Source organism: Aspergillus pseudonomiae (genome assembly GCF_009193645.1).
Source record: "Aspergillus pseudonomiae strain CBS 119388 unplaced genomic scaffold BDV37scaffold_10, whole genome shotgun sequence".
NCBI lineage: Eukaryota > Fungi > Ascomycota > Eurotiomycetes > Eurotiales > Aspergillaceae > Aspergillus > Aspergillus pseudonomiae.
The window spans coordinates 454,324-481,847 of record NW_022476002.1 but is presented as its reverse complement, the minus strand read 5'-3'; the positions used below and the strand labels follow the sequence as shown (position 1 = coordinate 481,847).

The 27,524-nt window shown below is 48.4% G+C and overlaps 11 protein-coding genes across 11 annotated transcripts; 5 read left to right on the top strand and 6 right to left on the bottom strand.

Annotated features, from left to right (window-relative positions):
* Positions 1-97: 97 nt before the first annotated feature.
* Positions 98-3,514, top strand: BDV37DRAFT_240813 (Zn(II)2Cys6 transcription factor). The gene is made up of 3 exons (XM_032081111.1): positions 98-1,418; positions 1,489-2,657; positions 2,726-3,514. The coding sequence occupies exons 1-3, from the start codon at positions 798-800 to the stop codon at positions 2,964-2,966; spliced, it is 2,031 nt and encodes a 676-aa protein (XP_031945009.1). The 5' UTR covers positions 98-797; the 3' UTR covers positions 2,967-3,514.
* A 41-nt stretch (positions 3,515-3,555) lies between these two features.
* hxt8 (putative MFS monosaccharide transporter (Hxt8)) lies at positions 3,556-5,691 on the bottom strand (the record flags this gene model as incomplete). The annotated part of the gene is made up of 11 exons (XM_032088699.1): positions 3,556-3,685; positions 3,757-3,862; positions 3,944-4,057; positions 4,123-4,262; positions 4,337-4,466; positions 4,574-4,641; positions 4,703-5,131; positions 5,186-5,376; positions 5,429-5,490; positions 5,547-5,574; positions 5,632-5,691. 11 exons carry the CDS (start codon positions 5,689-5,691, stop codon positions 3,556-3,558), a joined length of 1,458 nt encoding a protein of 485 aa, XP_031945008.1.
* Positions 5,692-6,760: 1,069 nt separating this feature from the next.
* On the bottom strand, positions 6,761-8,220 carry BDV37DRAFT_240812 (60S ribosomal protein eL42). The gene is made up of 4 exons (XM_032081110.1): positions 8,196-8,220; positions 7,614-7,706; positions 7,362-7,546; positions 6,761-7,297 (listed from the first exon to the last, which is right to left on the bottom strand). The coding sequence occupies exons 1-4, from the start codon at positions 8,196-8,198 to the stop codon at positions 7,258-7,260; spliced, it is 321 nt and encodes a 106-aa protein (XP_031945007.1). The 5' UTR covers positions 8,199-8,220; the 3' UTR covers positions 6,761-7,257.
* A 186-nt stretch (positions 8,221-8,406) lies between these two features.
* Positions 8,407-9,699, bottom strand: BDV37DRAFT_6410 (uncharacterized protein). Its single transcript, XM_032090990.1, has 3 exons — positions 9,504-9,699; positions 9,172-9,433; positions 8,407-9,107 (listed from the first exon to the last, which is right to left on the bottom strand). Exons 1-3 carry the CDS (start codon positions 9,579-9,581, stop codon positions 8,467-8,469), a joined length of 981 nt encoding a protein of 326 aa, XP_031945006.1. The 5' UTR covers positions 9,582-9,699; the 3' UTR covers positions 8,407-8,466.
* A 411-nt stretch (positions 9,700-10,110) lies between these two features.
* Positions 10,111-10,655, top strand: BDV37DRAFT_279854 (NEDD8 family protein RUB1; the record flags this gene model as incomplete). Its single annotated transcript, XM_032086415.1, has 4 exons — positions 10,111-10,121; positions 10,235-10,289; positions 10,404-10,486; positions 10,562-10,655. The coding sequence occupies 4 exons, from the start codon at positions 10,111-10,113 to the stop codon at positions 10,653-10,655; spliced, it is 243 nt and encodes an 80-aa protein (XP_031945005.1).
* Positions 10,656-11,139: 484 nt separating this feature from the next.
* BDV37DRAFT_6407 (elongin A domain-containing protein) lies at positions 11,140-12,843 on the bottom strand. Its single transcript, XM_032090988.1, has 4 exons — positions 12,639-12,843; positions 12,501-12,577; positions 11,318-12,442; positions 11,140-11,256 (listed from the first exon to the last, which is right to left on the bottom strand). The coding sequence occupies exons 1-3, from the start codon at positions 12,694-12,696 to the stop codon at positions 11,429-11,431; spliced, it is 1,149 nt and encodes a 382-aa protein (XP_031945004.1). The 5' UTR covers positions 12,697-12,843; the 3' UTR covers positions 11,140-11,256; positions 11,318-11,428.
* Positions 12,844-12,999: 156 nt separating this feature from the next.
* Positions 13,000-15,075, bottom strand: BDV37DRAFT_240793 (flotillin domain protein). The gene is made up of 7 exons (XM_032081109.1): positions 14,980-15,075; positions 14,813-14,912; positions 14,467-14,746; positions 14,360-14,405; positions 13,793-14,310; positions 13,512-13,739; positions 13,000-13,453 (listed from the first exon to the last, which is right to left on the bottom strand). Coding segments are annotated over exons 1-7 (1,326 nt in total). The 5' UTR covers positions 14,982-15,075; the 3' UTR covers positions 13,000-13,301.
* A 603-nt stretch (positions 15,076-15,678) lies between these two features.
* On the top strand, positions 15,679-16,687 carry BDV37DRAFT_240790 (putative tubulin-specific chaperone Rbl2). Its single transcript, XM_032081108.1, has 4 exons — positions 15,679-15,794; positions 15,859-16,287; positions 16,342-16,428; positions 16,490-16,687. The coding sequence occupies exons 2-4, from the start codon at positions 16,123-16,125 to the stop codon at positions 16,589-16,591; spliced, it is 354 nt and encodes a 117-aa protein (XP_031945002.1). The 5' UTR covers positions 15,679-15,794; positions 15,859-16,122; the 3' UTR covers positions 16,592-16,687.
* On the bottom strand, positions 16,688-17,968 carry BDV37DRAFT_240787 (uncharacterized protein). Its single transcript, XM_032081107.1, has 2 exons — positions 17,834-17,968; positions 16,688-17,772 (listed from the first exon to the last, which is right to left on the bottom strand). Exons 1-2 carry the CDS (start codon positions 17,868-17,870, stop codon positions 16,793-16,795), a joined length of 1,017 nt encoding a protein of 338 aa, XP_031945001.1. The 5' UTR covers positions 17,871-17,968; the 3' UTR covers positions 16,688-16,792.
* Positions 17,969-20,685: 2,717 nt separating this feature from the next.
* BDV37DRAFT_290352 (MFS transporter) lies at positions 20,686-25,350 on the top strand (the record flags this gene model as incomplete). The annotated part of the gene is made up of 7 exons (XM_032088698.1): positions 20,686-21,659; positions 21,709-21,964; positions 22,026-22,612; positions 22,819-22,970; positions 23,187-23,281; positions 23,340-24,048; positions 24,097-25,350. The coding sequence occupies exons 1-7, from the start codon at positions 20,828-20,830 to the stop codon at positions 25,348-25,350; spliced, it is 3,885 nt and encodes a 1,294-aa protein (XP_031945000.1). The 5' UTR covers positions 20,686-20,827.
* Positions 25,351-25,972: 622 nt separating this feature from the next.
* On the top strand, positions 25,973-27,330 carry BDV37DRAFT_279846 (glycerol-3-phosphate dehydrogenase family protein; the record flags this gene model as incomplete). Its single annotated transcript, XM_032086414.1, has 3 exons — positions 25,973-26,025; positions 26,091-27,202; positions 27,266-27,330. 3 exons carry the CDS (start codon positions 25,973-25,975, stop codon positions 27,328-27,330), a joined length of 1,230 nt encoding a protein of 409 aa, XP_031944999.1.
* Positions 27,331-27,524: the final 194 nt, after the last annotated feature.

The window sequence follows — 27,524 nt, the reverse complement described above, 5'->3', positions numbered from 1 at the left end:
TCCTTCTTTTCTTTTCTTTTCTTTTTCTTTTTCTTTTTCTTTTTTTTTTTTTTTTTTTTTTTTTTTTTTTTTTTTTTTTTTTTTTTTTTTTTTTTTTTTTCTTTTTGTTTCCAGCGTTATGGTCGCGCCTTCATCTGCAAGCCTTCCCTTCCCCCACACACACATCCTTTGGACGAATCTCCACTTGGGGATCAGCCCCAGCGGATCCTAAAATCCATTTCTAGCCATTGTCAAATAGTTTCCACGTTGGCCATGTTCCTTGCTCCCTTTTTCGCGTGGCAGACCGTCCCACATGGCACCAATCCTGCAATGTGAAAAGTTTAAGCGGATTGAGGCTGGCCACATGGTTTTTCGTTTTCTAGAAAGCATGGTTGCATGCCCCTAGAAGGTCAAAGATTCCGTTCCTGATTCGACATGTAGCCAACTGTCAGCCAACTAGGAAAGGAAGCCTATGTTCCAATTTGTTGCAGGGTTAACTCTAATGCTCATTGCCCATTCCTCATACCGACAGCGCATGGAATGGTGGTCTTCATCTCGATTCGGTGTAGCTCATCTACCGATTTAGCTCGCAGATCTTTGAACAAGGGCGATTCCTCTCCAGTTTAAAGGCGACCGGAATTCTCGAGTTCTCGGAAGTGTGCACTCATCTCTTTCTCCATCCAAGACTGTGGACACCATCATAGGGTGTGGATTATTTATAACCTCTCTTTTCACGCCCCAACCCGTAACGGCCTCCACTTGAAGTCTTTTCGTGTGGACTTGGCTAGACCACTCCCTCTTCCCTCTCCGTCGGTACTATGACTTCATCAAGTCGTTCCACTGGGAAGAGACTGCCAATTAGCTGTCAAGCATGCCGTACAAGGAAGATCCGCTGCTCTCGAGACGGCCGTCCATGCCAGACATGCGTCCGACGAGGATTAGGAGCAGAAGACTGTGTCTACTTGGGCCAGCCTCGGTTATCCTCTGAGAATGCCGTGACGGCGGACGCGACTTTGCAAAAGGAGCTGCTGGCGCGCATCCGCAATCTTGAAGATACACTGCACAAGCAGGCCGCCAGTTCATACATGAGTGATTCCCTTTCACCTCAAATGTCGCCGAGTGTGGCCGGGAGCTTCTCGGAACCAGACAGTTCCCTCGGTCTCAGCCAGCCTGACATCAGAAGCCCGTTCTTGGGCAACTTTGGCACCCTACAGACATTTTCTTCAGGCTATGTCCGTTATCTCCCGCTGGCATCTCAATGGGGTTCAGTGACTGGAAGTGCCGTGCAAGACGTTGATGCCGACATCCCAGAGGAAGGCGATGATTTGCAGATTCCCTTTGCCAAAAACAATATCTCTAGAGAGGAATTGCTGGCAGTGCTTCCTCCGGGCCGATATTGCGACGCGCTAAAAGACGTCTACTTCCGAGTATTCTCTCCTGTAGGTCCTACCCTATCTCATCCCTCTTCAAGACTTATTTGTTAGCGAGGCTCTAACTAGATCGAATCAGATGTTCCATATTCTGCATGATTTGACATTCGAGGCTGAGTATCAGCGATTCTGTCACGATCCAAGCAGTGTAAGCACGGCATGGATTGCCCTCTTATTTATTATTTTGGGAATTGCAGTCACCGCCCTTGATGACGATGATCCACTGCTATCCGACTTGGGCCGTGAAAAAACGGTCAGCCGCAATATCAAAGTCCTATCATCGCGCTATCGCTCGGCAGCGCTGCGATGCTTGGCAGCTGATGGCGTGTTTTCTCGCCACTCCATCAATTCTCTCCAGTGCCTCGTCCTCGTTAACTACGCAAGGATCCACCGTGGACTACCTACATGGACCTTATTGGGCTTTACGCATCATGTGGCAATCTCAATGGGGTGTCATGTTGACCCGGAACGATTTGGCCTGGGGCCCATCGAGCGTGAGGAGCGTAGGCGTGCCTGGACCGGCCTCATGATCCTCTATATTAACCAGAACAACACCTTTGGCGGCCCCGATCAGAGACTACACTCTCAGGATGTAAAGTTCCCGCTGGAGATCAACGACGTGGACTTGCTCACAGGAGGTGCATCAGAGGCTACAACGCATCCCACTCAGATGACCTACCTCCTGCTCGAATACCAGCTATCCAAGGTCTCTTCGATGATCTGCGAAACCCTCTTCACATTCACCCCAAGATTCAGCATCTCGCAGATCGAGACTGAGATCCTAGCGATCCATGAAACCTGCGACAAGCGGTATCAACTCGACGCCAGCGGTGAAACACTTCCAACCCACCATCTGGCCAACTTAAACACCCTGTACGGCCACCTCCACCAGCTGTTTCTTCTCGCCCTCCGGCCCAACCTATGCCGCTACTTGCAAGGCGAGGTTACGCCCGAGACATGCGCTGCGAGAACCAAGTGCGCCGCATCTGCCAAGGCAACTCTGGCAATCTACCAGTCCCTACACGACCTGCCCCAGTATTCCACATACAAATGGTACAACAGTGGGCTGGGAAGCTTCCACGCATTCCACGCAGTCGTTGTTCTCTGCGCTATTCTCATGCACCCGGACAGCCAGTTCGAATTCAACGAGACCCACGACCTCCTCTGGCGGTCATTGGATGCCTTCGCCGCATTGTCGAACCGCAGTAATTTCTGCAGTAAAGCCGTGCCGGTTATACGCCAGCTTCTGTGAGTAAACCCACTCGTACAACCCCGTCCCACCTCCAGGCAGTATCAAACTAACAAAAGATATCCAGCGACTTCGTCAGTGCCCGAAGCCAGCAACAACCAAACCTAGTACCAATGGACAACACCGGCCCGACCTCGGCTGCATCATCCTTCATCCAATCCTACCCCACTCCACCGGTGGAATACATCCCGGAGTCACTCTTTTCTCAACTCCGTGCCCAGAACTGGGTGAGTCCGTCATCGGTCCAGTGGGATGGCTGGAACTTCCTCGCGCAGGAGCAACGCCTCCGTCAGTCAGGGCTGGGGTAAATTGATGGCTGGGGCCGCATTACCAATACTCGATCTCATGGTTCAGTACAAAAGACCATGCTATTTCCGGCTAGAGAGACCGAGCCCGGCTCTGGTTGTGGAATATCCGCCGTTCGATCTAAGATCGACTCAGTCTAGCTTTGCAGAAAGAAAGCTAAAGCGAGGTGGCGGGAGCCCCGTCGGAGTAAATCCGATGTCACGACCTCCTCGTATACGAGTCAAGCATGAAATCAAGCAATCATGCTTGTTTGCTCTTGGGGAGGGAGTCAGTCCCTAAGTAAGTTGGGGGTGACTGCAATTAGGTTCTCTGGTGCGAGTTACCCCGCGTCCAGAAATCAAGACCTTCGTGGTCTAGCACAGCTTTTACAATTGGCTATATTCGCTGCAATTGTGATATCTGGAGAAAATGATCTGGATCATTCTCTCAACGTTCTTTAATACTCTTTCCTTGTCTTCTGTATGGAACCGTCTCACGACACGTCTCTGTTTTCTTTTGTCACATAGAATAGAATTAATCATTGGAAATTTATTATGTCAGACTATCTCAAGTAACTAACTGGTTATCAAATTATTGCATTGGAAGATGTCATCAGGCAACTTCCACTTGCTCAGATGTAGGCTTTCCAGCGTCATCCCCATCTTTACCATTCTCCCCAGGTGCAACAACCTTATCACCAAACGAGGCAGCGATTTCCTCGAGCGTCTTCTGCTTGGTCTCCCTAGTAGTCATCCATCAGTACGGGATCTCAAAGCAACAACTCATAAATGAAACAGGGAACAAAACACGTACGGAAAGTAAAAATAAGCCACAACCAGGAAGAAAGCCGTGCAAGCGACGAAGACGTAATAATAATTCTCCCCGATATTAGCAAACGCACTTGGGCCAGCCTCAGTGACTGCAAAAGTTTTCGATCCGAATCAGCACCTATACTCAATGTCCATGAACAAGGAGGGGGGGGGAGGCAGGGAAAACGAACTGGCAACATTGACGATAAAGTGCGAGGCAGCAGCTAGACCCATGACTTTGCTTCGGAGGGATATGGGGAGGACTTCGGCGCCGTAGAGCCACGTTGTGCTGTTTAGCATTCCGTCTGTGTGTGTGTGTGTGGTTAGCTTTTATTTTGCTTCGGGGTGTCTGTTGTTCTGCACGGCTCACAGTAGGTTACGACGAAAAGGTAGATGCCTAGAACGGCGAAGCCCTTTCCGACTTGGTTGTCTGTGTTCTGGAATTCTCGTTGCATGACTGCGGCGTAGATTTCGATGACTATTATCCCTGCTAGACCTGAGAGGATCATCCTATTTTGGGTTGATTTCGTCAGCGGGAAGGGAGTGCTTTGGTAGATACTGGATGGACAAGTGGGAACCCTTACTTTCGACGGCCCCATTGGTCAGTGAGGTATTTTGTCGTCAAGCAGTTGACGAGGAAGGCAATGGTACCGTAGACTGCGGCTAGAGCGAGGATGGTGTGGGAGTCTATGCCTAGGGATTTGTATAGAATTGCTGGGTCGGGTGTCAGGAAAGGTAGGCTTGGAATGTGGAGGCGAACTTACTTTGATAGTACTGGTTGCAAATGTACCTAGTTTAGTATTGTCCGGGTAAATAATAACCTGGCAATGAACGCACCTGAATGACATTCACACCAGTAAGACTTGTCATAGTCTGGACGGCGATCGATCTAGATATACTCCGTTAGATGCACGATATGTAACCGTGGAGAAAGAACGAAGAGAACCCACACTAGCACACGATGTCTAAAGAGCCTGAATATTTCCTTGTACGATGTGATCTCCCGTTCCATCTCGTATTCGATCTGCGCAGCCATGATTTCAAACTCACGATGCATTTCATCCGGACGCAAGTCCCTCCGGATTCGTTTGAACTCGTCGCGCGCTAGCTCGACCTTTCCATTTCGAATCAAGTGGCGCGGCGAGTTCGGCATAAAAGTGATCAGCCCGCAGAACATAATGATCCCCCACGGAATCTGAATTCCCAATGGAAGTCGCCATTGGACTGGCCCATACGGGGCAAAGCTACAGGCGTATCCAACCCAGTTGGAAGCCATAGTGCCGAGGGAAATGCCGCATCCCGAAATACCACCAATGAGACCGCGATAACGGGGGTCGGAAATCTCGCTCAGGTAAATCGGCACTGTAGCAACGAGTCCTCTATAAAGCATCTGTTATTACAACCCAGGCCGTTGGAAGTATCGGAACACATACCCAACAGCATAGCCGGCCAACACGCGCCCTGCAAGGAACATCCCAATGTTGACCGAAGCAGTCTGGATTACAGTTCCGATCGTGACAATGACACACATCATCTCCATGAATCGCAGGCGGCCAATTTTATCGGCGATGGCTGTCTGCGTAAGAGCACCGACTGCTTCGCCAGCAATATAGACCGCAACCACCTGTCTAGTTTAGACCACCGGTCCCTTCGCGAGCGGTGCAAGGTCAACTTACAGCCCCAGTAAGTCCAGCGGAAGGGTGTTGCATATAATCAATCCAACTCTGATGAGCGATTGCTGAGCACGGCATGAGTTTGCTGCTAGCAACTGACAAGTCTTTTTCTTGCACTTACTTGTGGTCGCAATTCCGGTATCAAAGCCCTATTGGCGCATCAGAATTCATTCAGTCATACGCTTTGAAGAAGAATATGAGCTTACGAAAAGGAATGTGCCGATTGCGGCGAAAAAAGCCACGCCTAGGGTATACCAGATAGCCATCGTTTCTTGCGAAGGGATAGACTGAAGAAGGCAGTAGTGATTTCACAGTACTTGGAATACAGGCTCTAGCTTATATATACCATAGCCAAACTATCATTACACACAGGTGACCAGTCGACCGAGGTGCAAATCCATGGACTAGTAGCTCGGAGCATAGCCGATCCAAGTGTCATTCCGTGGGGGTGCTGGGAGATTATTGGAGAGAATACGGGTAGAAGGACGATCCGGGGGGGAAAAGGAGGGGGGAGAAGCGCGGGGGAACCCAAGAAGGCAATCCCGTGTTGTCTCAGCTGCAGCTATTCAAGTTCCTGCAACTGATGGCGTCAGTTCAAAGCTAGGCTACATGTCTTACTGATTAGACACTATGGACCCCAAGGTAAGATTCTCAGGTGCGAAAGCTTCTATCGAACAAGGCTAGTATCTCTATATTTCCGCAGTTTGCCAGCAACAAAGATTCTAAATCTAAGCCTAGAACAATCAGTGTTCTACACTGATCTACGTTACAGCTGGCATGTTCAACTTATTCTGATATGTCCATTCATACCACTATTTCGAACTGAGCAACAGCATTTAGGCTACATACAGCTTAAAGTCAGGCGAGGTTGCAAAATTGACCCAGTCTCCAATGTTGTTGTTGTTGTTGTTGTTTTGGGCTGTAGTCAAGAGCGAGATCATGGCGCTGTGTTGAGAACATATATAGTTAGTTAATTGTCGTGCCGTTCCGTCAGTTGTACCAAGTAAATATATACATACTATATGGTCCAAGCCTTGACTTAGAGACTATCGCGTTTTCAAAGTCTGAAACTACTTACACTGTTAAGTCCAAGATTACACTACTAGTATTGTTTCAAGTTAACTAAGTTGATCTCTTAGCATGTACGACAATGTAAGCATCAAAGACATATAATAAGGATATGACTAGTAGGGGTTTTCTTTCTCTTAATATGATTAATTTACTTTGATTAAGATTAGACAGGGTAGGTAAGTAAAGTACACTTTAGTAGAAGCAATCAATCTTTTCCTAGGAACAGATCTAGCCTGTTAATGTATGTTTTCAGTGTTGGTTGTGGGAAACCTTGCGTACAAAACAAAGTCTGAAAGAAGGCTTGGCATAGGGCATTTGTGCCTGGTGGGCAAGGGTTGATTCGGTTGACGTCCCACTGCTATTGATAGCAGATTTGGAGCTTGGCTTGATAGCCGGGTGTGTGGAGACTACATGAAATACTGCAACACACTGCCATTCAACAAGGCTGAGAGAACAATGCGATCGCCACAGCATTAACACTTGCGGTACGGAAGACTAAAGTCATACGATGATCCAGCTGGTACGGCGTAAAGCTTGGTAGCTTACACGGGCACAGTGAAGGAAGGTATCTTGCGACATTCTACTTGTCATAACGGGGATTAATTCATGAAGAGACTCATCAACTAGGAGTCATATATTCTTTTTTTTTCTGAATATGAAGTCCTATTCATTTTCCCATTGCCCAATGTCATGTGCCCCACCGCGGGAGAAGCGGCCTGTGCAATGCAGGAAACCCAGAGCCGAACAAGGAAATCGCAAATTTAGAAAACAAGAGCAGCACCCTTGGTCTTCTTGTCACCACTGTAGAGATTGTTAGCACCACATGTTGGTGGTCCACAGGCCGGATGTTTTAGTCAAGACGTACCCAAGCTCGAAGTGCTTGCAACGCTTCAAAGAGAGCTGCTTCTTCTGCTTGCAAGCAGTGCACTCAAGACGCAAGACGATCTTCTTGGTAGTCTTGGCCTTCTTGTGGAAGACGGGCTTGGTCTGACCACCATAACCGCTCTGCTTCCGGTCGTAACGGCGCTTACCCTGGGCGAACAGGGAGGCCTATAGATATCCATCCGCATCAGCAATTGTCGTGTTGGTAGGAACCGGGGCGTTCGGGTATGTTCACCTTGCCAGCCTTGTACTGGGTGACCTTGTGCTGGGTGTGCTTCTTGCACTCCTTGCCCTTGCAGAAGGTCCGGCGGGTTTTCGGAACGTTGACCTGGTTGGGGAAAAGATATCAGCGCCTGCGGTTCGAATGACTTTTGATAAAGCTGCATCAGGATATCTGGATTCCGGCCATCGGAGAAATGTAGTTCGACATCTGATCGCTAGAGGACATCGAGGGGGGAAGTGAATGGTATGAAGACTTTGTATCGCGCTTGTCGTTATCTCGAGTGCCGTCGGAAAAGATTCTAATCTCCTTGACGCGACCGCACGAAATCCAGTTTGTGTAGGCACTATTCGCACTTCAAACCAGGACATATGGTCGCCCCATTTTCCGGTCAACCCACACCGTTCGGGTTTCCCCTTTATTGATTTGGGCAATTTTGTCGTCTTTCTCGATCGTAGGCGTTTCGTCAAATCCGGTATCTCTCAGCCCGTCGAGTCCTCCGCAAGCATCACCAAAATGTCGACCACATATCTCCAATGTCCAGAATTTCCAAATAACAACAGCAAGCAAAATAGAACAATAATATTAGGCTCTTACCATTTTGACTGACTTGGCCGGGGCGAATTCGGTGGTCGTTGATAGTCTCTTGTCGGGGAGTGATCGAGTCGGCTGCCCGTCTGATGGGTTGTGGGATTTCGTTTCGCTTAGGCCCTATTGCACCTATTACGGAAGTGCGGTCTAACCGCTTCTGGCGACGCCAAGACCACTTACCACCTGTCTACTCTAATGCCTTAGGCATCGATAAGCCCACATCCAATCAGTGTCGTCATTTGCTCTTCTATCTTTAATCAGTATGGAATGTATAGACTTAAGGGAACCCTTTCCCTGTGACAACATTCTCTCCTCCACCGTAATATGATCTACCCTTACAAAGTTCTAGTCCTTTTCCTTGCCCAACAATCCACTCTCCTTTCGCAGACATGGGCCCATTCTCCTGCGGCCAATATTTTTGCCGCAGTTTTCCATTAATCTGTTCGATCCTCTCGACCAGCGCAGCGACTCGCTCCTGATCTACAACCGGGACTCCATCTGGCCCTGAGCCTTCTACTATAAATCCATCGTGTGTGATAAACCGCGCAATGGTAACATGTGCTGAGGGAACAATATACCTCGGTTTCATGAGTAAACCGGTTGCAGTCAAGCGATCAAAAAGATCACGTCGCAAATGGTGATAGGTATACCTATCGCCTTCATCGCAGTATGTCTGGTTTCCAACGGCAGTTTCCTCCCCAGCCGCAGGAACGAAGCTCAAGGCCATGGCACTCGCATCATAGCTAAGAATGGGCTTAACCAACCTCGTCCGATGATGGAATGTGTAATCCACCAGGTCTGGTATCGTGCCACTTTCTTGTAGATGGGTGAGAAACGCCTCAATATCGGCTTCTGTCCGTCCGCTAGCCATTTCCATCACGGTAATGTGCAGGGAATCCGGCGGTGTCACCCAGATGGCTAGGCATTTGGGATCAGTATTGGCATGACTAAACGGAAGATCATGAGTCATATGAAAACGAACCTGGCGCAGCATCTTGAATATCCGCTTGGATCTCAGCCACCAGGTCTCGGATCTCTGGTGGCGGTCGGGCATAAAGCGTGAAATTGTTGCGAGGATCAACAGAGGAGGGCTCATTGTCTCTTTGTGCGTTGGTCCCCTGTGCGTGCAACTTGCGGAGGATTTCATCTATCTGCCAGCCTGAGAAATCAGGGCTGAGAAGTTTGGCCTTGGATTGTGCATTTCTATTTGCACGGTGGTTTTCATAGCGGTCTTGTACTTTAATCTGTTATGTTCCATTTTCGATTAGGTTTGTGGGGATATTATCTGGAAATGGGGTGGAATAAACAAAGTACCGGATCATGTTCACAGTCAGTAAGAATCTTTTCAAAAGGATTGGGTATCTCTGGTTTGCTGGACGTAATCTCAGACATCTTTGGTCATAAGTACTGTGGTGGTGTATCTGCCTTTGCAGGTTATTGGTGGTGAGGGTGTATTGCTGAGACTTGGGGTGAAATCCAAAAACAGGAGGCTTTAACGCCGTCGGTATATATCACAGTGCTCGTACCAGTGATCAGGGCTACATTTGCACACAGCGAGGCTAATCATATAGCCTGAAAGTACCACGAATACAGACTATGCACTAGACTGGCAAATTTCTTACGAAGAAAATGACAAACAAAAAAAAGTCGAGTCATACGGCCTGTGTCCTTACCTTCTATAGACATACAGTTCTGTCCTTTAAGCTCCACGGAATGTATTCGATTTTATTGTCCGCCCCACCAAAGGCCCCGCGCCACGGCGCAGCTTTCCGTCACCATCTCCAGTCAACCGCCGTAGTTGAGCCTCACTGCCATTTCTCCCTCCCCTATTCCTCCCTGAGATTTGATATCCTGCCCGTCTAGATACCGGTTTTCAGTTTAAACTTTCCCCCGAGTCTCGCATTACACACAATATACAAAGATGTTGATTAAGTGAGTCATGTGTGCCGTTGTGCTTAGCCCCCATCCTTGCATTATGGAGATCCGACCAAACAGCCACCCTGGTGAAAGTGAGGCCATAGGCTGACCGTTGAGCGTTGCTGCAGAGTTCGCACCCTTACCGGCAAGGAGATTGAGCTGGATATCGAGCCTGATTACAAGGTATTGTCTCACCTCTGGTTACGGTTTCTTTTTGACCACATCGTATCCGTCGATCTCCGCATGGCCGAACGATAAATTATTTTCGCTCGAGCCACAGTTAATAAAATTACGCAGGTGTCCCGGATAAAGGAGCGTGTCGAGGAGAAGGAGGGTATCCCACCTGTTCAGCAACGATTGATCTTTGGTGGAAAACAAATGTACTTGAACTCCGGAACGAAGCCTGCCATACCGAAGACGTGAAGTTTCGCTAATACGTTTGTTGTGGGTGATAGGGCCGATGATAAAACCGCATCGGAATACAACCTCGAAGGAGGTGCGACGCTACACCTCGTTCTCGCGCTCCGTGGTGGATCTCTGACCTTGTAAACGCCTACCTTGAGTCCTGAACATCGTACTCCATCGGGGTCGCGAATAGTGTGCAGTGTCTGAATAAGCTGGGTGGTTTTCTGCAGTTGACACTCGAAGCCACGCCGATCATTGTGGCATGAACCCAGCTCATCTATATTTTCGTTCACTATACCCTGGAGGTGGAAGCGGGCTGTCCAGTGCTGGCTGCAAGCGAATGGTGTTTTAATATCAGGAATGCGTCCTGAACCCGCATAGCATGTCTGTGTCACATGCATGTCGCCCCCGACTCAGAATGACTCTTAATGTGCCACACCAACGCAGTAATGATAAGCTTCACGAAAGAATTCTCAAAACACAACATCGCAAAAAGAGGATAGAGCAAAAGATGTAGTCGTAATAAAGAAAATGCTTGTCAAGATTTTGAAGAAGAATGTAACTGGATATACCTTGAAAACGGAGACTTGAGCAGCAAAAATGCACATGCGTTTGCATCACGATCATAGACCTCGTAAAGATCATGCGGTTCAAATACAGATACACCTCGAGGTGTTCTTCGAGAAAACTCCATTCAACAATGCCAAGTGGGGGTGTTGAGTATACAAAGCCAGAAAAAAGGAAGGGAAGAGAAGATGAACCCAGGTCAACATGTAAACGCCCATCGCTAATACCGTCAAAAAGACAAGCTACACTCCAACCCCCTGAACTGATATACCTTCAGAGCTATGGCTATTATTTGGGATTTTGGTAACATCAGGAATGGAGGCCATGACAGTTTCGAATCCAATATGATGTTAGTTAACTTTTCTTTTTTTAGGTTGCATGAAAACATTTGGAGGAGGTCGTTTTCGAATCATTGCAGGACGAGGAGCTTGTGCTGGGGAATCTCTGGGCCCATCGGCAGCAGTACCGAGCTCCACTTCAGCAAATCGATGTCTTTCCGTGTGTGAGCGTGCCGGAGAGCTAATTTCTGCAGATGAAAGCTCATTGCGACTATTTGAAATATGTGTCTGGGTATTCCTCGACTTTGAGCTTGCAGCAGCAGGCAATTGCGACGAAGCAGAGGAACCGGGGGTGCTAGAGCCCGGTCGTTGCCCGGAGGCAATAGCCCGTAGCCTTGCTTCCCTATCCCGTAAGGACGTGGATACCACTGGCTTTTGATTTCTCCGATCGGGTATACTCTGAAGGTTAGACCGCCCGGGTGCTCTCAATGCAGGAGGGTTAGTCCGCCGAGGTATGGCAGGTTCTGTTGGCCGTCTATGCTCCTCGATCAAGGAACGAGGGGCTTGTCTGACTTGTGTGGCTCTATTATTCAGGTGTTTCGTTGGCACAGCCAGGGCATTATTCCGTTTTGGAGCAGTAAATATACTGCTCTTTTTCTTGGGTGGAGGCGTCGGTCGCTCAAAGGACCAGAGAGGTGATCCTAATGGGTCTGATGAACCGAGAGTATTCCTCGTAGATGTATACATAGGTTTGATGCCGCCCATTTTTCGGTCATACGAAGCATATCGTTGCTTTGCCGTTGGCCTTTCTCGGGGTAGGCGAATATCGCGGCGGTCAGGGACAAAGTTAACACTATTTTTGGCACGTTCTGAACTGATCCCATCTAGGGCCAGCTTCAGTTTCTCGGCATCTTCATCCACTTCCCTCTGCACACGTTCCCGAAGATCGCAATATACGTCATACCAACAATCGGATTGTTCCGGTATATCATACTCGTCCCACCTAGGTATATCTCGCTTTATAAACTCGAGCCAGAGCTCTTTATCTTCGTCTATAATATGAGGGGATTGCAGTTCTAGTGTTCTCTATCAAGGCGGCAGTGGTCAGCTAAGGGGCTAGTCAACTGGTCCTAGAACGACTCACGAGTTTCTCAGGACTTTCGATTTTCAGGAGAAAAGGGCGCGCAAGGATATACGGGACATTTCCAATATCATTTAAATCTGAGGAAGTTATGAGGTTAGTATGAGGATTCCAAGCACAAGTTCAGCGGGATATGCGCACATTTCACGTTCTTAACAGCAGTCGCTGTACATAGTTGGAGGAGCGAAGGCGGCGGCATTATCGAGTATGGGACCAAGAGGCAGCCAAGAAGGTAGCATGGGTAGATTGCGATATATCGAGTTCGTAAATGTGAATGAGAAGAGGTTCTGAAAATATGAGTGATATGCCCAGGGAAGCCCCAAATGGTGCATTAACCCAACTCGACTATTACAGGGGGATGATGTGTTGATACAGGTGGTTCAAAGTACAATGAATGGTCCCTCCAGCGGATGACGCTTATCACATGATTTGATTGGCCGAAAGCGCTCCGGGTCGACGTGGATGACCTTATCCGTCTTCCCGTATGTATAAACCAATAAAACAACATTGAAATAGTGTCTGATTTCTTGTACTAACTAACATACAGTACTTTGTAACCATAACAGCATTCGATATCGACATAAGAAAGACAGTGGGTATTACGAAAACAAAACTGAACAAAATAAGGGAAAGAACGTCAAAAGAAAAAGACAAGACCAAGAAAAACAAAGAGCAAGGACTGCAAAAACATCAAGATATGGAAATGGCTGAGTCACTTGTGGAATAATGGCATATCTCCCCTTGGTCATATGCTTAAGGAGTCAGGTGTGAAGCTTTAAATCCCCAGGTTCGTGGCAAAGCCTTCTACTTTCGTTTACTGACTTCACCATTCGCAGGCACCTGGCCCAACCAGGATGGCGGGCTGATGCCAGTCTGCTCGTGGATGGTGGTGAGAAGAGGCGGAAGGCCTTGCATGATATTTCGGACGGGGGCCATTGCATCTCCAGAGCCCTCTCCTTGTTTTGAAGTCAGCTTCTCATCGCATTGGAAATAGCGCCTACGAGTGATACTCACCGGTGTTCCACGCTGAGATCTTGGGTGATAGTCCTCTGATAGCATCGCCGTTGGCCTTGGCTAATTTCTCATATGTACCGCTCTCCATCATTCTGAACTGTAAGAAGGCTTGGGGTCCTCCGAGGACGTCAATAAGGGCACCGTATGCCTTAGACATCTCGAGAATTCCTTCAGCCTCGCGCTTTTGCTGATAGAGGGTAGCATCGGCTTCTTTGCTTTGACGATAATCTAAGTATATTTAGCGCAGGGACTCTCTATCTTCAAGAATCTAGTGAACTTACAGGCTGCGTCTGCCTCCATCTTTTGTTTATACAACCGCGCATCAGCTGCTTTCTGTTCTGTGTAGTAAGCGGCATCTGCATTCTCCTGTGCAGACTCGCGCTTAACCTTGCTTTTAGTGACCTCACTGGCCCTAAGGCGTTCCAGTTCGGTTTCGGCACGCTTGGACTCCACTTGCTTTTGTAGCTCTGCATCTTTCATCTCTGTCTGGCGCTTGGTTGTAATCTTGCTGATTTGAACACTAGCATCAAGCTCAGTCTGACGGTTCATGAGCTCGGAATCTGCCTTGGCTTTTTCGGCCTTCCGTTTCGTCTCCAATACCGCAGTATCGGCATCGATTTTAGAGATCTCCTGCTTCATTTTACCCTTCTTCTCTGCCTCTCCAATCTCACCTTTCATCCGTGCCTCAGCAACATCGATCTTTGCTTGATTAAGAGCTCCTTCGTGCGCTTTTTGGCTTAGGATGCTGAAGTATTCGCTACCAGGAGTGTCCTGGAGCTCTTTGACATTGGCGTTGTAACTGTGCGTCTGTTAGTGGAAGGGGCATTCCTTGAATCATGGTGGCTTACATTCGCAGGCCAAATTGCTGAAGTTCCTTCTGTACGTTCTCAATCACTGCCAGTGTGCAACAGCGTTAGCTAAGTTGGGCTAGCCCGGTTGAATTGAAGCTACAGACCTTTGTTTTTGAAAACCTGCCGTTCCTTGAACACCTCCTCCATGGACATGCTGGAAACGATGACTCGAGTTTCACCTTCGATAATGCCTTTCACGATTTTCTGAACATTAGTTTTGTCATCAGCGTTCTCCGCAAGAAGCCGAGCGTAATCCTTGAGTGCCTCCAGTTCATTGTCGGCACCGATAGTGAAAACTGCCGGCAATGAAAATTGGAGCTTTTCCATAGTCATGGCCTGAAGATTGAGCGCCAAATCAAAGGGCGTCACAGAGATCCTCGCGCACTACTCATGAGATAAAACCGTGCCGTCAGCATTGAACTGGTTGGCCCTTGGAAAGGGAAAACATACTCGCTGGAAGGGAAGTACTATAGCTTTCTTGCAAATGCGAATGTCGTCTATCCCAGCTCCAGTGAGCACGAGATATTCGCTTGGCTTTGCAACCGCATACCTGTTCGACGCTGAGTTAGCCCAAACAATTTGAAGACGAATGTTTCTTATAGGTAACGGTATATCACATTTTGAACGTGTTGTTATACTGAAGTCTTTAATCCTGCCCGACAAAATTCGACAGAATTAAGGATGTCTAAGTTGTCTTAAGCCGCAACCTGGACGTTATTTATATAGCGCGGATTACAGAGCCTCAGAGCTACGATTACATGATAATTACAGGTACACCCCATGATGACGCCTGACGATATGCCCTGCGTTCCATAGAACTTCGGCACATGTTCCGGATAAAGCATTGTTCTACGCAGGAAACTCGGGGCAACCCCTTATAGTGAGGAGGCGATGCGGTTGGTGCCATGAAATACGAACGCCCGACGGGGCACAGCAATGGGCAGACACAGCCTTGCATACATGAGCTAAAAGATTAGCCCATTGGCAAGTCCAATACTAGACTAGAAAGACCCGCATCAATCCATGTCAAGGCTGGGCGAGCCATCGGCTTCCGGGGGTAAGCTGCGAGTTACCTAGGTTGCCAGGCTTCCGAACAGTTGGGGGATAGCCATGCTCGTGTTAAGTGACTCAATGATTTGGCCGCAAGGTAAGAATGCTCCGGTTAAGCTAGGGAAAGCTAAGGTAAGGAAAATTGACATCTGGATGCATTTATGATTTGACTCATTCCGGAATAGGCAATCGCAGTTCTATTAGCCTTGAGAAGTCATCTATGAAATGAATATCTACGGCATAATGCCCCTGTAAGGCTGTACCACTGTCAACTGGTAGTGTCACGTGCGATAGCACTCCACCCCACCAAGCAAACAATGCAAAATATCTTGGATAGCATCATCATTGCGGAGGGGCAAGAAGACCACGGTGAACTTCTTCAGTGCGTGTTAGCATCTCCCTAGAAGAAAAAGTTTGCAAATTTACAAGATAACGCATATTACAAGGTATCTACGTTCTGCATGATTCTCATCCTAAACAACCACAAACCCCAGTCAAAGCCGAAAGGCCTGCAGCGGAATACATGGCAGCTCCTTTTTTTGTTGTCCAGGATACCTGGTCCTGACTACAATTACGCTCCTACCTCTTGGCTTCAGATATAAGCTCCCTTCAACATCACCGACTCCGAATAACTCAACAATTCATACTTATTAGATATACCGACTCCTACTGAGCTGATCGCTAACAGGTCTTTTAGACGTAACAGCAACATGGCGCCACGCACGCAATTGGAGATCATTACTTCGTCTGTCTTGCGCCTGGTTAAGGAAGAAGCATCTTACCACCGCGAATTACAGGAACAGACAGAGCGCATTAGGAAACTAGAGAGTCAACAGGGTGGTGATGAGAACAAAGAGTATATGTTGAGGCAGGAGGTATCTGCAGTCATGGAGAAGCTCTTATGAATAGATTTGCTAACCCTGTTAAAGCGTCTTGCGCTCGAAGAAACCAAGAAGGTCCTCCCAAGCTTGAAACAGAAGCTCGAAGAATCGATAGCGAAGCTTCAGAGTCTCCTGGTTAGTTCCATCAATTGCGCTCCACATGATTTGTTTCCCTCTTGCTAACCCTCCGTGGCAGACCGAGGAGGGCAAGAAAGGACCTGAGAGTAACGTCGAGCATATCAATGCTGCCAAGGACGCTATATCAAAGGCCAGGACGGCTGAGAGAGAGATCGCTTGAGGGCCATCAGCTGGGGGGTCAATTGGACATCAGTGCAATGCATATGCTACCATGCTAATGATACAACCACCTAATGTCAAATGAAAAGAAAAAAAAAATTTTATAAATCACGAGAAATTCCATAATCGAACGCCGTCCAAGCATAACTCCTTACCTCATAAAGGATATATCAATAGCATGATAATAAGAGATGTATGTCGCTTACGTGATATCCATTCTGTCAGGCACTTCTTCTCCCTCCTCTAAGTCATCAGGATTCTCTCCATTCTCATCTCCCGTTACTTCACCTTCGTCCACCATAGTAGCATCCTGTTCTGGCGATTGATTCTTTTCATCTCCAGCCATGGTGACTTGCCGTAAGGGCGATGCTCCCCCCGCTGCTGTCAACCTCTCTGCATGTAGGCCAGCAGGTGAACGACCCGTTTCGTCGTGCGCTTGTTGAGATGGAGTAGCGCTATCAGATTCATGTCGTGGTGTATTTGCTCCACTAGACTTTCCCTTGGAAGGAACGTCGCCGTCGTCTCCATCTTCGCCCTCTTGCATACCTTCCCTGCGTTCAACCTCTTCCTTTTCATCTCTGATTAGACGTCGGAGCTGCATTCCTTCTTCCACAATACGGCCGAATTGCTCTCGTCGTTCAGCCCAGGTCTTCGCATAGTCTTTGCTCTCTTTCTCGAGCTCAGTGATCTCCGCCTGTAGCTTCTGTAGGTTTGCTTGCTGGTCTTCCCGCGGCTTCAAGAGACGGTTGCTGGTGATTTTATCGGCCAAGTCATCGTAGCTTTTCCGCAGTGCTAAGAGCCGTTGTGCTTCTTCTAACTGAACCCTCAACTCGGCTGTGTTGTCGCGTACGGCTTGCATGGTGGAGAGAATCCGAAGTTTCTCGGCTGCATATCGTTCGCGTTCCTTCTCATTGCTTGTCAAGAGAAATTGAATGCGCGCGATACTACTCTCGAATGCAGCAAAGTCCAGTGTTACGTCTTCACGAAAATGGCGCCATTGTTCAAGCCTTTTCTGTTTCTCTGCTTCTGCGACGGTGGCATCGTCGTCTGTTCCATCTGGCGGCGGGGTGGGAGGAAGGGTTGCATTGGAGACAACTAGCGAATCGGGGTTCAAAAGTCGTTTGGATATACGTTTGAAAGGTTTCTCTTCGACGTTCAGCAGGCGCGACTTGTGGAGAGCATCTGGAAGGCGTTAGCGTGGTGAAGTGGAGGAAGCTTGTCCAAAGTCAGTGACAACGCCGACCTTCTTCCGACTGATCTAGTAAGCCGTAAGACGCCATTGTACGAGCAAATCAAAGTATGATTCTTGCGATTGACGCCGATAGCAGACGGTTGAACAAATCGGTGGTTGCTTCGGTCGCCGAGGAGGTTGGGTGCTTTAGAAAAAGGCTGATGCGAGCGGTCTGGGGATCCGCGCTAAGGCCGTTTCTTTCTTTCTTCAGTCTGCCGCCATAAATCTTGCTACGAGGGTGCCTTTTATGGTACCGTACTTTCACACCCAACTCCTACTAACTGTTATCGCTGCCAACAACGCCGAGTGAGCCAACCAACCACGGCCCTTTGGGGGTCAATGCTAACTATTCATCCAGTATCCGCTGGAATTTTCTATATTTAGCGATGCCAATTGCCCCCCTATTATCTAGGCTTCGTGACAGGCTGGATGGAGCCTTCTGAACATGCTTCTGGTGCTTATACGCAAACGACGCCCGATCGATCTACGAATTCGACATATACAAAAGCCTATCAGTCTTGACTAGTTGATAATGTTTTACTGATGGAAACGACTTGCAAAACCCCTCCGTGCCTGTCCCATCTGCGGCACCTTTCGTTACCGTCATGACGGAGATATACTCGGGGCTCCATATGGGCCAACAGTTCACCTCGCTGGAAGAGTTCAAAGCATTGGTACGAAGTATTTCGGTCAGGCAGCATTGGGAGCTTCGAGTGACAAGGAGCAACAAAAAGAGTGTGGTGATAGGCTGTCGATCGTCGAACAATTGTTTTTTCCGCGTCGTCTGTCGCGCGAATAAGAATGCGACGTACATTAGCAGCCTTCAAGACCGCCATAGCTGTCGAAGCAATGCGACTTCCACCATCAAGACACCTGTTCGGTCAGAAGTGTCGCATGTGCGGTTTCTCCTCAACGAAATACCGAAACTCTTCGATATGAGGAACGACGTTAAAGCGCAAGAGGTTGTGGATGCCGTTAAGCGTTACCATGGCTATGAGATATCGATACGGCAAGCGCAGCGTGCCCTGATTAGATTGCAGCAACAGCAGACACAAAACCAGGAAGAACGAGCTGACACTCTCGACTCCAGCGGAGACGACCAACAAGGCAGCCATCTACCCCAATCTGAGGAACCGGCAGAAGGTTCAACTTACAGCAGTCTTTCTGGGCCGAGGTGGATCCCAGATAATATGCAACATGGCATCATGGACGCCGAGGGCATTCAGCACAGTGGCATGCAGCGCAACCATCCTGCACTTCAAGCTCCACAAATCCACGGCGAACCTTTGCAGTCGCACGCTCAACTAGAAGCTTCGCATCAAGTACAACCAACAGCTGCAGTACATCATCCACCCAATATTCAGTCCCCGGAGCAAGCAACTTTAGGCAATCCTCTTAATCAGCCGATCACACCTCACCAGGCTCGTTATGCAGTGTCAGCCCCCAACCCTCCGTCAGCGTCACAGACCGGGCAACCCAAGCCCCAAAGACGGCTTCAAACGGAGGGGCATCCTGCTGCTGCGCAACTAGTTCTCACAAACTTCAAGATTGAGTTCACATGCACTACATGTGGAGCCTTGAACCAAAGCTTTTTTCCAAACCAAGGAAACGTTACTGGCGGAAATTATCTGCCTCAGCCTCCTATACCTGGTCAGAGCTCTGCAGCAGAAGGCACAGGGCGCCCGACACAGTCTATTCAAGGTAGCAGTGGTGCTAGTCGCGTGGCTGAAGCCCATGGGTATGGGGGAGACACCGCGGCTGGTCCCCGCGGCGTACATTCACCCTGGACGCCAGGTACTCTAGATGTTCCAATTGCGCCTGCACACACCTAATCCACGTAGAATGATTAAGGGTGTCATGGCTAGTTGTTACTGCTAAGAGGTCACTTGTAACTTTTCACCAGACATGTTCATTCAAGTCTCTGGACTGACTTGCTCTAATCAAGTACATAAGCTAAAATGGGTTGAGCCTAGAAGCCACTGGAAATACACCTCATTTGCTGAAGGACACTCCTGATCGTCATCAGAACCAGTAGGTCGAACTATTCGTCTTTGAATGTCAGTACGCCTCCTGTGCCTGCTCCTCCAAGAATGTGAGATACCCACATTGTTGATTACGCGGACAAGCAAGTGGGCATTTTCGACCAGGTCGAATGTGAAAAGCAAACGAATACGTTGTTCGAGTAATGACGATAAGATAGCGATGAGTACTATCTCAGACAAAAATCCGGTTGTACAGCGAGTGAAGGAAAAGGGGGAGGGGGAGAAAGAGATAATCTAAAACATAAATCACAGCATAAAACACAGGAAAATGAATAGATCAGTGGCTTTGATAAACGCTGAGTAAGTCCTTGGGCCATTGGACGGAATTCGGCACGCATCCGACCAAGCTCTCGGACCTCCGAACAGGGCTTGTCAATTTCCGACAGCAAAGATCCACCACATCCCGGATGGTTTCCAACGAGGAGCGAGAATCAGGGCGGAATGGGTCCCGCACAACTATCCACGGTCTAGCATTTACCAATAGCGTCAATGCTTGAGAAGAAGTGGATAGATTCCGCCAGCTGGAAGTATCTGTGCAGTTCCCTGGGCAATAATTGGCTTTGGTTCTTTGCCCTCGCGTCGAATGAGAAGATGTCGGCATATAATCCGATGCTTGTTCAGCATGAAAGATTACGGCAATGGCAAAGATGATAGAATGCGTCACACTCATTAACGGCATCAGCAAGAAAATTTTTCTCTTCTAGTTTCCCAATTGATTAGGTTGCTGCGCGTCCTTGCCTTATAGTTCCATCATTCTGTGCCCTCCTTTATAAAAGAAAGGAGAACGAAGATCTGTACTCAGCCACACATTCCCTATCAAAAACTCCTTGATCCCAATGGGTGTCAAACACGTACTATACCTTGTGAAGAAATAGCATCTGCTGCATGATATCTCATATTCCCCGATCTGACGCTGCTCAGCCTCCAATGCAACGACCCAAGCATTGTTTGAATAGAACGCGAAATGATGAATCGGCAACAAGCTGCAGAGAAGGCTTTGCATGATCAGACTAATATTTTGCCACTTGGTCAACTACTGATTGTTTTTGCTGGCCTGGCAGTGTCACTACTTATCACTTTCGTCGACCAGAACGGCATCAGCGTTACTCTCCCCACAATTGCCAAAGATCTCCATGCTGAAAATACTATCTCCTGGGCGGGGACATCGTCCCTCATCGCAAATACTATGTTCACGGTGCTGTATGGCCGTCTTTCCGATATCTTTGGCCGAAAGATAGTCTACCTTCTTGCGTTGGCCCTGCTCTGTATTGCCGATTTGCTCTGTGGCCTGTCACAGAATGCCCCTATGTTCTATGTCTTTCGGGGACTGGCAGGTGTTGCAGGAGGTGGTGTTACCTCTTTGACCATGATCATTGTGTCTGATATCGTGACCCTTGAACAACGAGGCAAGTACCAGGGAATCTTGGGTGCCTCGCTTGGACTTGGAAACGTAATTGGTCCCTTCCTTGCAGCTGCATTTATCATGAAGGCGACCTGGCGGGCGTTTTTCTGGCTCCTCGCTCCGTTATCAGTATGCTCTATAGTGGTGGGATATTTTCTCATACCAAACAATGCCCAGAAGTCTAGTTTCAGAAAGAATTTGGGGCGGATTGATTATTACGGGGTCATTGCGTCGTCTATCGGGATTATCTTCCTGCTCATTCCCATATCTGGTGGCGGCTCTTACTTCGAGTGGGACTCTGCAATGGTGATAAGCATGCTAGTCATCGGTGGTTGCTCTTTGATTGTTTTCATTTTCATAGAGTGGAAGGTGGCTACGCTTCCTATGCTTCCCAGTGCGTCTTTCATATATCTACCTTGCGGCGAAGACTAATGTTTCAATAGTGGTTATGTTCAGGAATAAAGTGATATGTACTTTGTTCGTGCAGAGCTTCCTTCTCGGGGCTGTCTACCAGTCGAACCTCTATTATCTGCCTTTGTATTACCAAAATGCTAGAGGATGGTCTCCAATCCTCTCTGCAGCACTAACGACGCCCATGGTAGCTTGCCAGTCACTGGCGTCCATCTGCTCTGGACAGTACATCTCTCGCCGCAAACGGTATGGGGAGGTGATCTGGGCAGGCTTCGGTCTTTGGACCCTGTAAGTGCTTACCTTATAGAGGAATCCTTTCAGATGATAGTCTAACAATATACGGTAACAGTGGTGCCGGCTTGATGCTTCTCTTTAATCGCCGTACCAGTATTGGAGCAATAGTCGTGATCGTTCTCGTACAGGGCATAGGTATAGGCTTCGTCTTCCAGCCTACACTAGTGGCATTCCAAGCGCACTGCACCAAAGCTCACCGGGCAGTTATAATATCGAACCGCAACTTCTTCCGCTGCCTGGGCGGTGCTTGTGGACTTGCTGTGTCGGCCGCGATACTACAGGCGGTTCTCAAGTCCAATCTGCCAGAGGGATACCAAAATATTGCTCACTCATCATACTCACTACCATCCAGGTCAGGCGTTGCGGACGCAGATTGGGAGCAAATCATCACTGCCTATGCGAAGGCCTCAAGGGGAGTTTTTATTTTGCAAGTCCCGCTGATCGGGATTTGCTTCCTTCTGTGTTTCTTCATCAAAGATAGAGGACTAGAAAGGCCCAAGGACCCTGGGGAGGAAGAGGAGGAAAAGAAGAAACAGAAGGATGACGATAGCCGTGGAGCCCAGGAGCTCACAGCCCAGGAAAAAAGTGTGCCCTCAGATCTTGAGAATCAGTCTGCATCTGCTAATAATGCGAACCGTGGGGGTTAGCCTGATGACCCCCGATATTGGTCGAGAAATGTTCATATTGTCTGGGATAGTTTGCATATACGGCGTTTAGGTGTGTTCATAGATCAACGTGCTTAGGGTTAGGTTCTGTATCGCAGCGTACAAAAGTGGGTTAGGGCATTGTTCGATTAATGGAATAATGAGAAATATCTATGATTTCCTCTGAGTAACCTCTGTCAATAGTATGTACTTCCTACATTTGTAGTTCAGTTACTTTGAATGTTGTGCTCTTATCGATAAGGACTCCACGTGTCTTGGCTTCCCCATATCCCGATTCTACTCCAAGTCTCCAACACCCATCTCCCCACATTGCTGGAATCTACTGGCGATCTATTGTTTGATGTGAACCATGACTTCACATAGATTTCCAAGTTATGGATTTAAATGAATTAACGGTGCCTTCTAGAGACTCGACTCCGTCCCAGGAATACAACCCTCGAAAGCGCGCCAGGACAGCATGTACGCGCTGCAAAACGAGGAAGCAGAAAGTTAGTCCCATCCTAATTTTGAGTGTGGGAAAATCGCGAGCGGAAATCCTGACAATTGTGTAGTGTGACAACGAGTACCCAATTTGCTCCAATTGCCAAAAGGCCGGGGCTGCATGTGACAAGGCCACCGTGCGACAGGAGAGCGGCCAACAAAATGCGTAAGCCTATCCACTTCAATAGCATTCTTTTGTCTCCAATTGCCCTAATGCAAAGTAGGTACACTCGTGCTCTAGAGGAGCGTATCGAGTATCTCGAGTCGCAACTTAAGTCGGGACGGACGAGCAGTAATGCTAGTGGTGGTGTCTCAAATCCAGTTGCGGCGTTCTTATCACCTAATAGCCAAGAAGCGGTCCAGCGTAGTTCTCCAACTGGCATCGAGCATAACGCGATCGGGGACCTGGTGGGATTTCTTGCACTGAATTCCTTAGAGGCTCCTGCGTATGTGGGGTCGAGTTCAGGAGTCTCTCTGGCAGCCAACCTGGGTGAAATGGTTCAGACAACGGTCTGGAACCAAGTCCTAGCGCCACAGCGAGGTTCCGAGAACGCTCAATCTGCTGGGAATAGTGTAACTACGAGGAATGCAAATTTGGGTCTTTCCTATCAACCAGCTAGTGCGAGACATGCCAGTGATCGGTCTCGAGCGCCGAGGATGGAGGAGCTACTGGCGAAGGGTGCTGAGCCACCGAATGACGAAATGGGATCGCGAATCATGAATGCTTATCTGACACGACTCCATACCCGGTATCCATTCCTAGATAGGAGAGAGCTATGGCGACTGCACGAAGCCCGCTGGCAGTTAGCGAAGAAAAAACGCGAGGAACTTTCTAAAGTTGAGAAATTTGGAATATTTCAACTATACATAGTCTACGCGATCGGAGCGACCTTTCTCCAACTAAGTGAGCGGTACTCATACATCCCTCCCGAGGTAAGTCGTACACTATGAGTTTTCGAAATATAGTCTAATTGGTGGAAGCGATTCTATATGACCGCCCTTCAGCAAGCTTCAGCTATGTGCGAGGCACGGTCCATTGAAAATATAAAAGCCATGACGCTTTTAGTTGTGTACCACCTTCGCTCGGCGTCTAGCCAGGGAGTGTGGTACATGATAGGGCTAGCTATGCGTACTGCTATTGACCTGGGGCTCCACAGGAAGGCGAATGAGGTCAATCTTGACCCATTTACAACCCAACTGCGGCGAAGACTATTCTGGACAGTTTACTACTTAGAGAGGGTTGTCTCCATGTCCCTGGGTCGGCCGTTCAGCATTGCAGATAGGAACATCGACCTCCCCTTGCCCTTAGACGTGGACGACGACGTACGGGACTCCGCTATTCTAACAGCACCTCCCCCGACAGATAGACCAACAACGATGACATTTGCCTTATACCTAATCAAGGTACGTCAGATTGACTCCAAAGTTCAGCATAAGATATATCGAGCAGACCGCCCACTCCACGCCCTTCGGTCAAAGATGGACCGTCTATTCCTCGAATTAGAGGAGTGGAAACAATCGGCACTGCTTCGATTTAGTGGGCCAGATCTCGACTATCCGATGCTACACTATAACCGGGCGCTACGACTTCTGATCCAGCCTTTTCTGCCATCGCTTCCTCTCACAGACCCGTATTATCATATCTGTCTCCGCGCGGCTGGCGATATCTGCCAGACTCATAAAAGATTACACCAGACGCTCGAATACGGCCACTCTTTCCTAGCAGTGCAGACCGTATTCATGGCAGGCATCACATTGTTGTACGCCCTATGGACGCACACTAGCGAGGTATGGTCCGTACAAATGAGCAACGACATCCGCGCCTGCTCCACGGTGCTATTCGTCATGGGCGAACGAGCAGCATGGGTCAAGAAATATCGGGACGCATTCGAGCTCCTCGTCAACGCAGCCATGGAGAAGCTTGAGGGAAGCGACGCAGCCAAGAAAGTTGGAATGGCCGAACTGATGACAGCCCAACATGGCAGTGCCAATCCCCGCAACACTGCTAGCATGTCCAAGGAGGATCCAACAACCGGTCCAGGCATGCCCGATGTCAACTCAGTACAGATGGATCCGACAGCGCAGGATCATGGAGTGCGCATGGCGTTCCAACTTGCCCCTTGGATTGATCTAGAGGAGGATTGCCCGTTCTGGATGCCTGATTTTGAGACTTTAGAGAGCTTATCCGGGAATCTCTGGGGTGGTGAGGATCCTGTACTGTTTGATCCTCTGTAATGTATGACCCAATATACCATAGAGAAAATTATAAAGATTATATAGTAAATTAATAAATGAATATCTCCTTTAACACTGTATTTCTGTAAGGGAAAACTGTTTGCTAAATTGAGTGAAACTATAGAAGAGCTGACTGACACAATACTATGCGTACTACAACAGAATATGGAAGATCATAGGATATCATACTCTTCAACATAAAACCCCTGTAACGTATTTTCTTTTCTTAACTGTTGTTCAAAGTGACTATTCTTCTACAGCAGATTCGCTATGCACATACCTACGAAATCAAGGACAAACTTTGATATCACCGTATAAATCCATTCTCGTACAAACTCAGCATGAACCAACAATGCAATAACAGAAACAAGAACGGGACAAATTGGCAGCATAGAATCACCGATATTAAGACTGTTGTGCAGGCAAGAATCTGTGACGTCTGGCGTTGACTAAAGGTCACGTCTAGATGACGTCGTCGCGATATGCATAGATCGAGAACAAATACATCATAGTTCTACATCCGGATAGATATAAATACTGTCTAAATCAACGCAGTGAAACAGTTCACCAAGACATATACAATCTATATTATCTAAATAACATATACAATTCTCTAACAAAAATGCTACAGCAAAAGAAACAACACACGGTAGCCGTCATCGGCTCCGGAAACTGGTACATACATACATACCCCCCAATATACAACCACAGCAACTCAATACTAACAACCCCAAAAAAAGGGGCTCAACAATCGCCAAGATCCTCGCCGAAAACACAGCCTCACACCCCGACCTCTTCACCCCGAAGGTCCAAATGTGGGTATTCGAAGAACAGATCCAGGTCCCGTCCGACTCCCCCCACCACGCTAGATACGGCGATGAGCCCCAGAACCTAACCGAGGTGATCAACGCCGTGCATGAGAACGTAAAATACCTACCGGGGATCAAGCTCCCAGAGAACGTGGTCGCGAACCCGGACCTCGAGGACGTGGTGAAAGACGCAACAATCCTGGTCTTCAATCTCCCGCATCAGTTTATTGAGAAGACGCTGGATCAGATCAAGGGGAAGCATTTGCCGTATGCGCGGGCGATATCGTGCGTGAAGGGCGTGGATGTGACGGATGGGGTGGTGACGTTGTTTTCGGAGTTGATTATGGAGAAGCTGGGGATTTATTGCGGGTCGTTGTCTGGGGCAAATATTGCGCCGGAGGTTGCGGCGGAGAAGTTCAGTGAGACAACTATAGGATATGATACGCCGCCGATGGATGTCAAGGCTGAGGATGGAAGTCCGGCGGACAATAAGATCAAGATTGATGAGCAGAGGCAGGTCAAGACGAGGCCGACGCATACGAAGCTAACGCGGGTGCCAGAGGAACTTGTGGCGGTTGATGCGGAGCTGTGGCGGATGTTGTTTGGGCGACCGTATTTCCATGTCAACGTGGTGGATGATGTCGCGGGTGTTGCGCTGAGCGGTGCCCTAAAGAATATCGTGGCGTTGGCGGCAGGTTTTGTTGCTGGGAAAGTATGGGGAGAGAATGGCAAGGCGGCAGTTATTCGGGTTGGAGTGGTGGAAATGGTGAAGTTTGGACGGACTTGGTTCCCACAGTCTGTCAACGAGAGGACGTTTACGGAGGAGAGTGCGGGCATTGCTGATCTGGTAGCATCTTGCTCTGCTGGAAGGAACTTCCGGTCTGCGAAGCATGCCGTGGAGAAAGGGGTGGGTGTAGACGAGATTGAAAAGACTGAGATGAACGGGCAGAAGTTGCAGGGAACGTCAACAGCGAAGTCCGTCCATGAATTCCTTGAGACGCATGGGAAAGTGCAGGGCTTCCCTTTGTTCGACGCTGTATATGGTGAGTTTCATCTATGATTCTGGGGGCTGTTTCTGCGAACTGTGGTTGCTAATATCTGGTCAGGCATTCTCGAAGGCAAAACCAGCGTAGACAGTTTGCCAAAGTTGCTGGACAAGAGATTCGCTTAGATTGATATTGAATCTGTAAAGCTAGAACGCTCGCATAAACTGTATATAAATAACCGGGCCCCGAAGGCCTTCCAATTGGCACTGATAAATAGTAAAAGGGCGAGATAAACCGGCCTTGCGCTGTTCAATAAATCCAGATCCATGGTATTAAGTGTATTCATATAAAAACATTACAAGAAGCACCGATGGTGCAA

Bases quoted from the DNA above. Each gene is read 5' to 3' on its own strand.
- BDV37DRAFT_240790 (XM_032081108.1), top strand. From the start codon at position 16,123: ATGGCGCCACGCACGCAATTGGAGATCATTACTTCGTCTGTCTTGCGC. The intron at 16,288-16,341 runs GTATCTGCAGTC...ACCCTGTTAAAG, and splicing joins AGTATATGTTGAGGCAGGAG to CGTCTTGCGCTCGAAGAAAC. The intron at 16,429-16,489 runs GTTAGTTCCATC...CCTCCGTGGCAG, and splicing joins CGAAGCTTCAGAGTCTCCTG to ACCGAGGAGGGCAAGAAAGG.
- BDV37DRAFT_240812 (XM_032081110.1), bottom strand. The intron at 7,547-7,613 runs GTGAACATACCC...GGATATCTATAG, and splicing joins CCCAGTACAAGGCTGGCAAG to GCCTCCCTGTTCGCCCAGGG. The intron at 7,298-7,361 runs GTACGTCTTGAC...CAATCTCTACAG, and splicing joins TGCAAGCACTTCGAGCTTGG to TGGTGACAAGAAGACCAAGG.
- BDV37DRAFT_6407 (XM_032090988.1), bottom strand. From the start codon at position 12,696: ATGCCGCCGCCTTCGCTCCTCCAACTATGTACAGCGACTGCTGTTAAG. The intron at 12,578-12,638 runs GTGCGCATATCC...TAACTTCCTCAG, and splicing joins TGCTGTTAAGAACGTGAAAT to ATTTAAATGATATTGGAAAT. The intron at 12,443-12,500 runs GTGAGTCGTTCT...CCGCCTTGATAG, and splicing joins TCGAAAGTCCTGAGAAACTC to AGAACACTAGAACTGCAATC.
- BDV37DRAFT_240813 (XM_032081111.1), top strand. From the start codon at position 798: ATGACTTCATCAAGTCGTTCCACTGGGAAGAGACTGCCAATTAGCTGT. The intron at 1,419-1,488 runs GTAGGTCCTACC...AGATCGAATCAG, and splicing joins ACTTCCGAGTATTCTCTCCT to ATGTTCCATATTCTGCATGA. The intron at 2,658-2,725 runs GTGAGTAAACCC...AAAGATATCCAG, and splicing joins CCGGTTATACGCCAGCTTCT to CGACTTCGTCAGTGCCCGAA.
- BDV37DRAFT_240793 (XM_032081109.1), bottom strand. The intron at 14,406-14,466 runs GTCTGTAGCTTC...GCACACTGGCAG, and splicing joins GCAGGTTTTCAAAAACAAAG to TGATTGAGAACGTACAGAAG. The intron at 13,454-13,511 runs GTGAGTATCACT...CTTCAAAACAAG, and splicing joins GATCTCAGCGTGGAACACCG to GAGAGGGCTCTGGAGATGCA.
- BDV37DRAFT_240787 (XM_032081107.1), bottom strand. From the start codon at position 17,870: ATGGCGTCTTACGGCTTACTAGATCAGTCGGAAGAAG. The intron at 17,773-17,833 runs GTCGGCGTTGTC...AACGCCTTCCAG, and splicing joins ACTAGATCAGTCGGAAGAAG to ATGCTCTCCACAAGTCGCGC.
- BDV37DRAFT_6410 (XM_032090990.1), bottom strand. From the start codon at position 9,581: ATGTCTGAGATTACGTCCAGCAAACCAGAGATACCCAATCCTTTTGAA. The intron at 9,434-9,503 runs GTACTTTGTTTA...GGAACATAACAG, and splicing joins CTGACTGTGAACATGATCCG to ATTAAAGTACAAGACCGCTA. The intron at 9,108-9,171 runs GTTCGTTTTCAT...CCAAATGCCTAG, and splicing joins TATTCAAGATGCTGCGCCAG to CCATCTGGGTGACACCGCCG.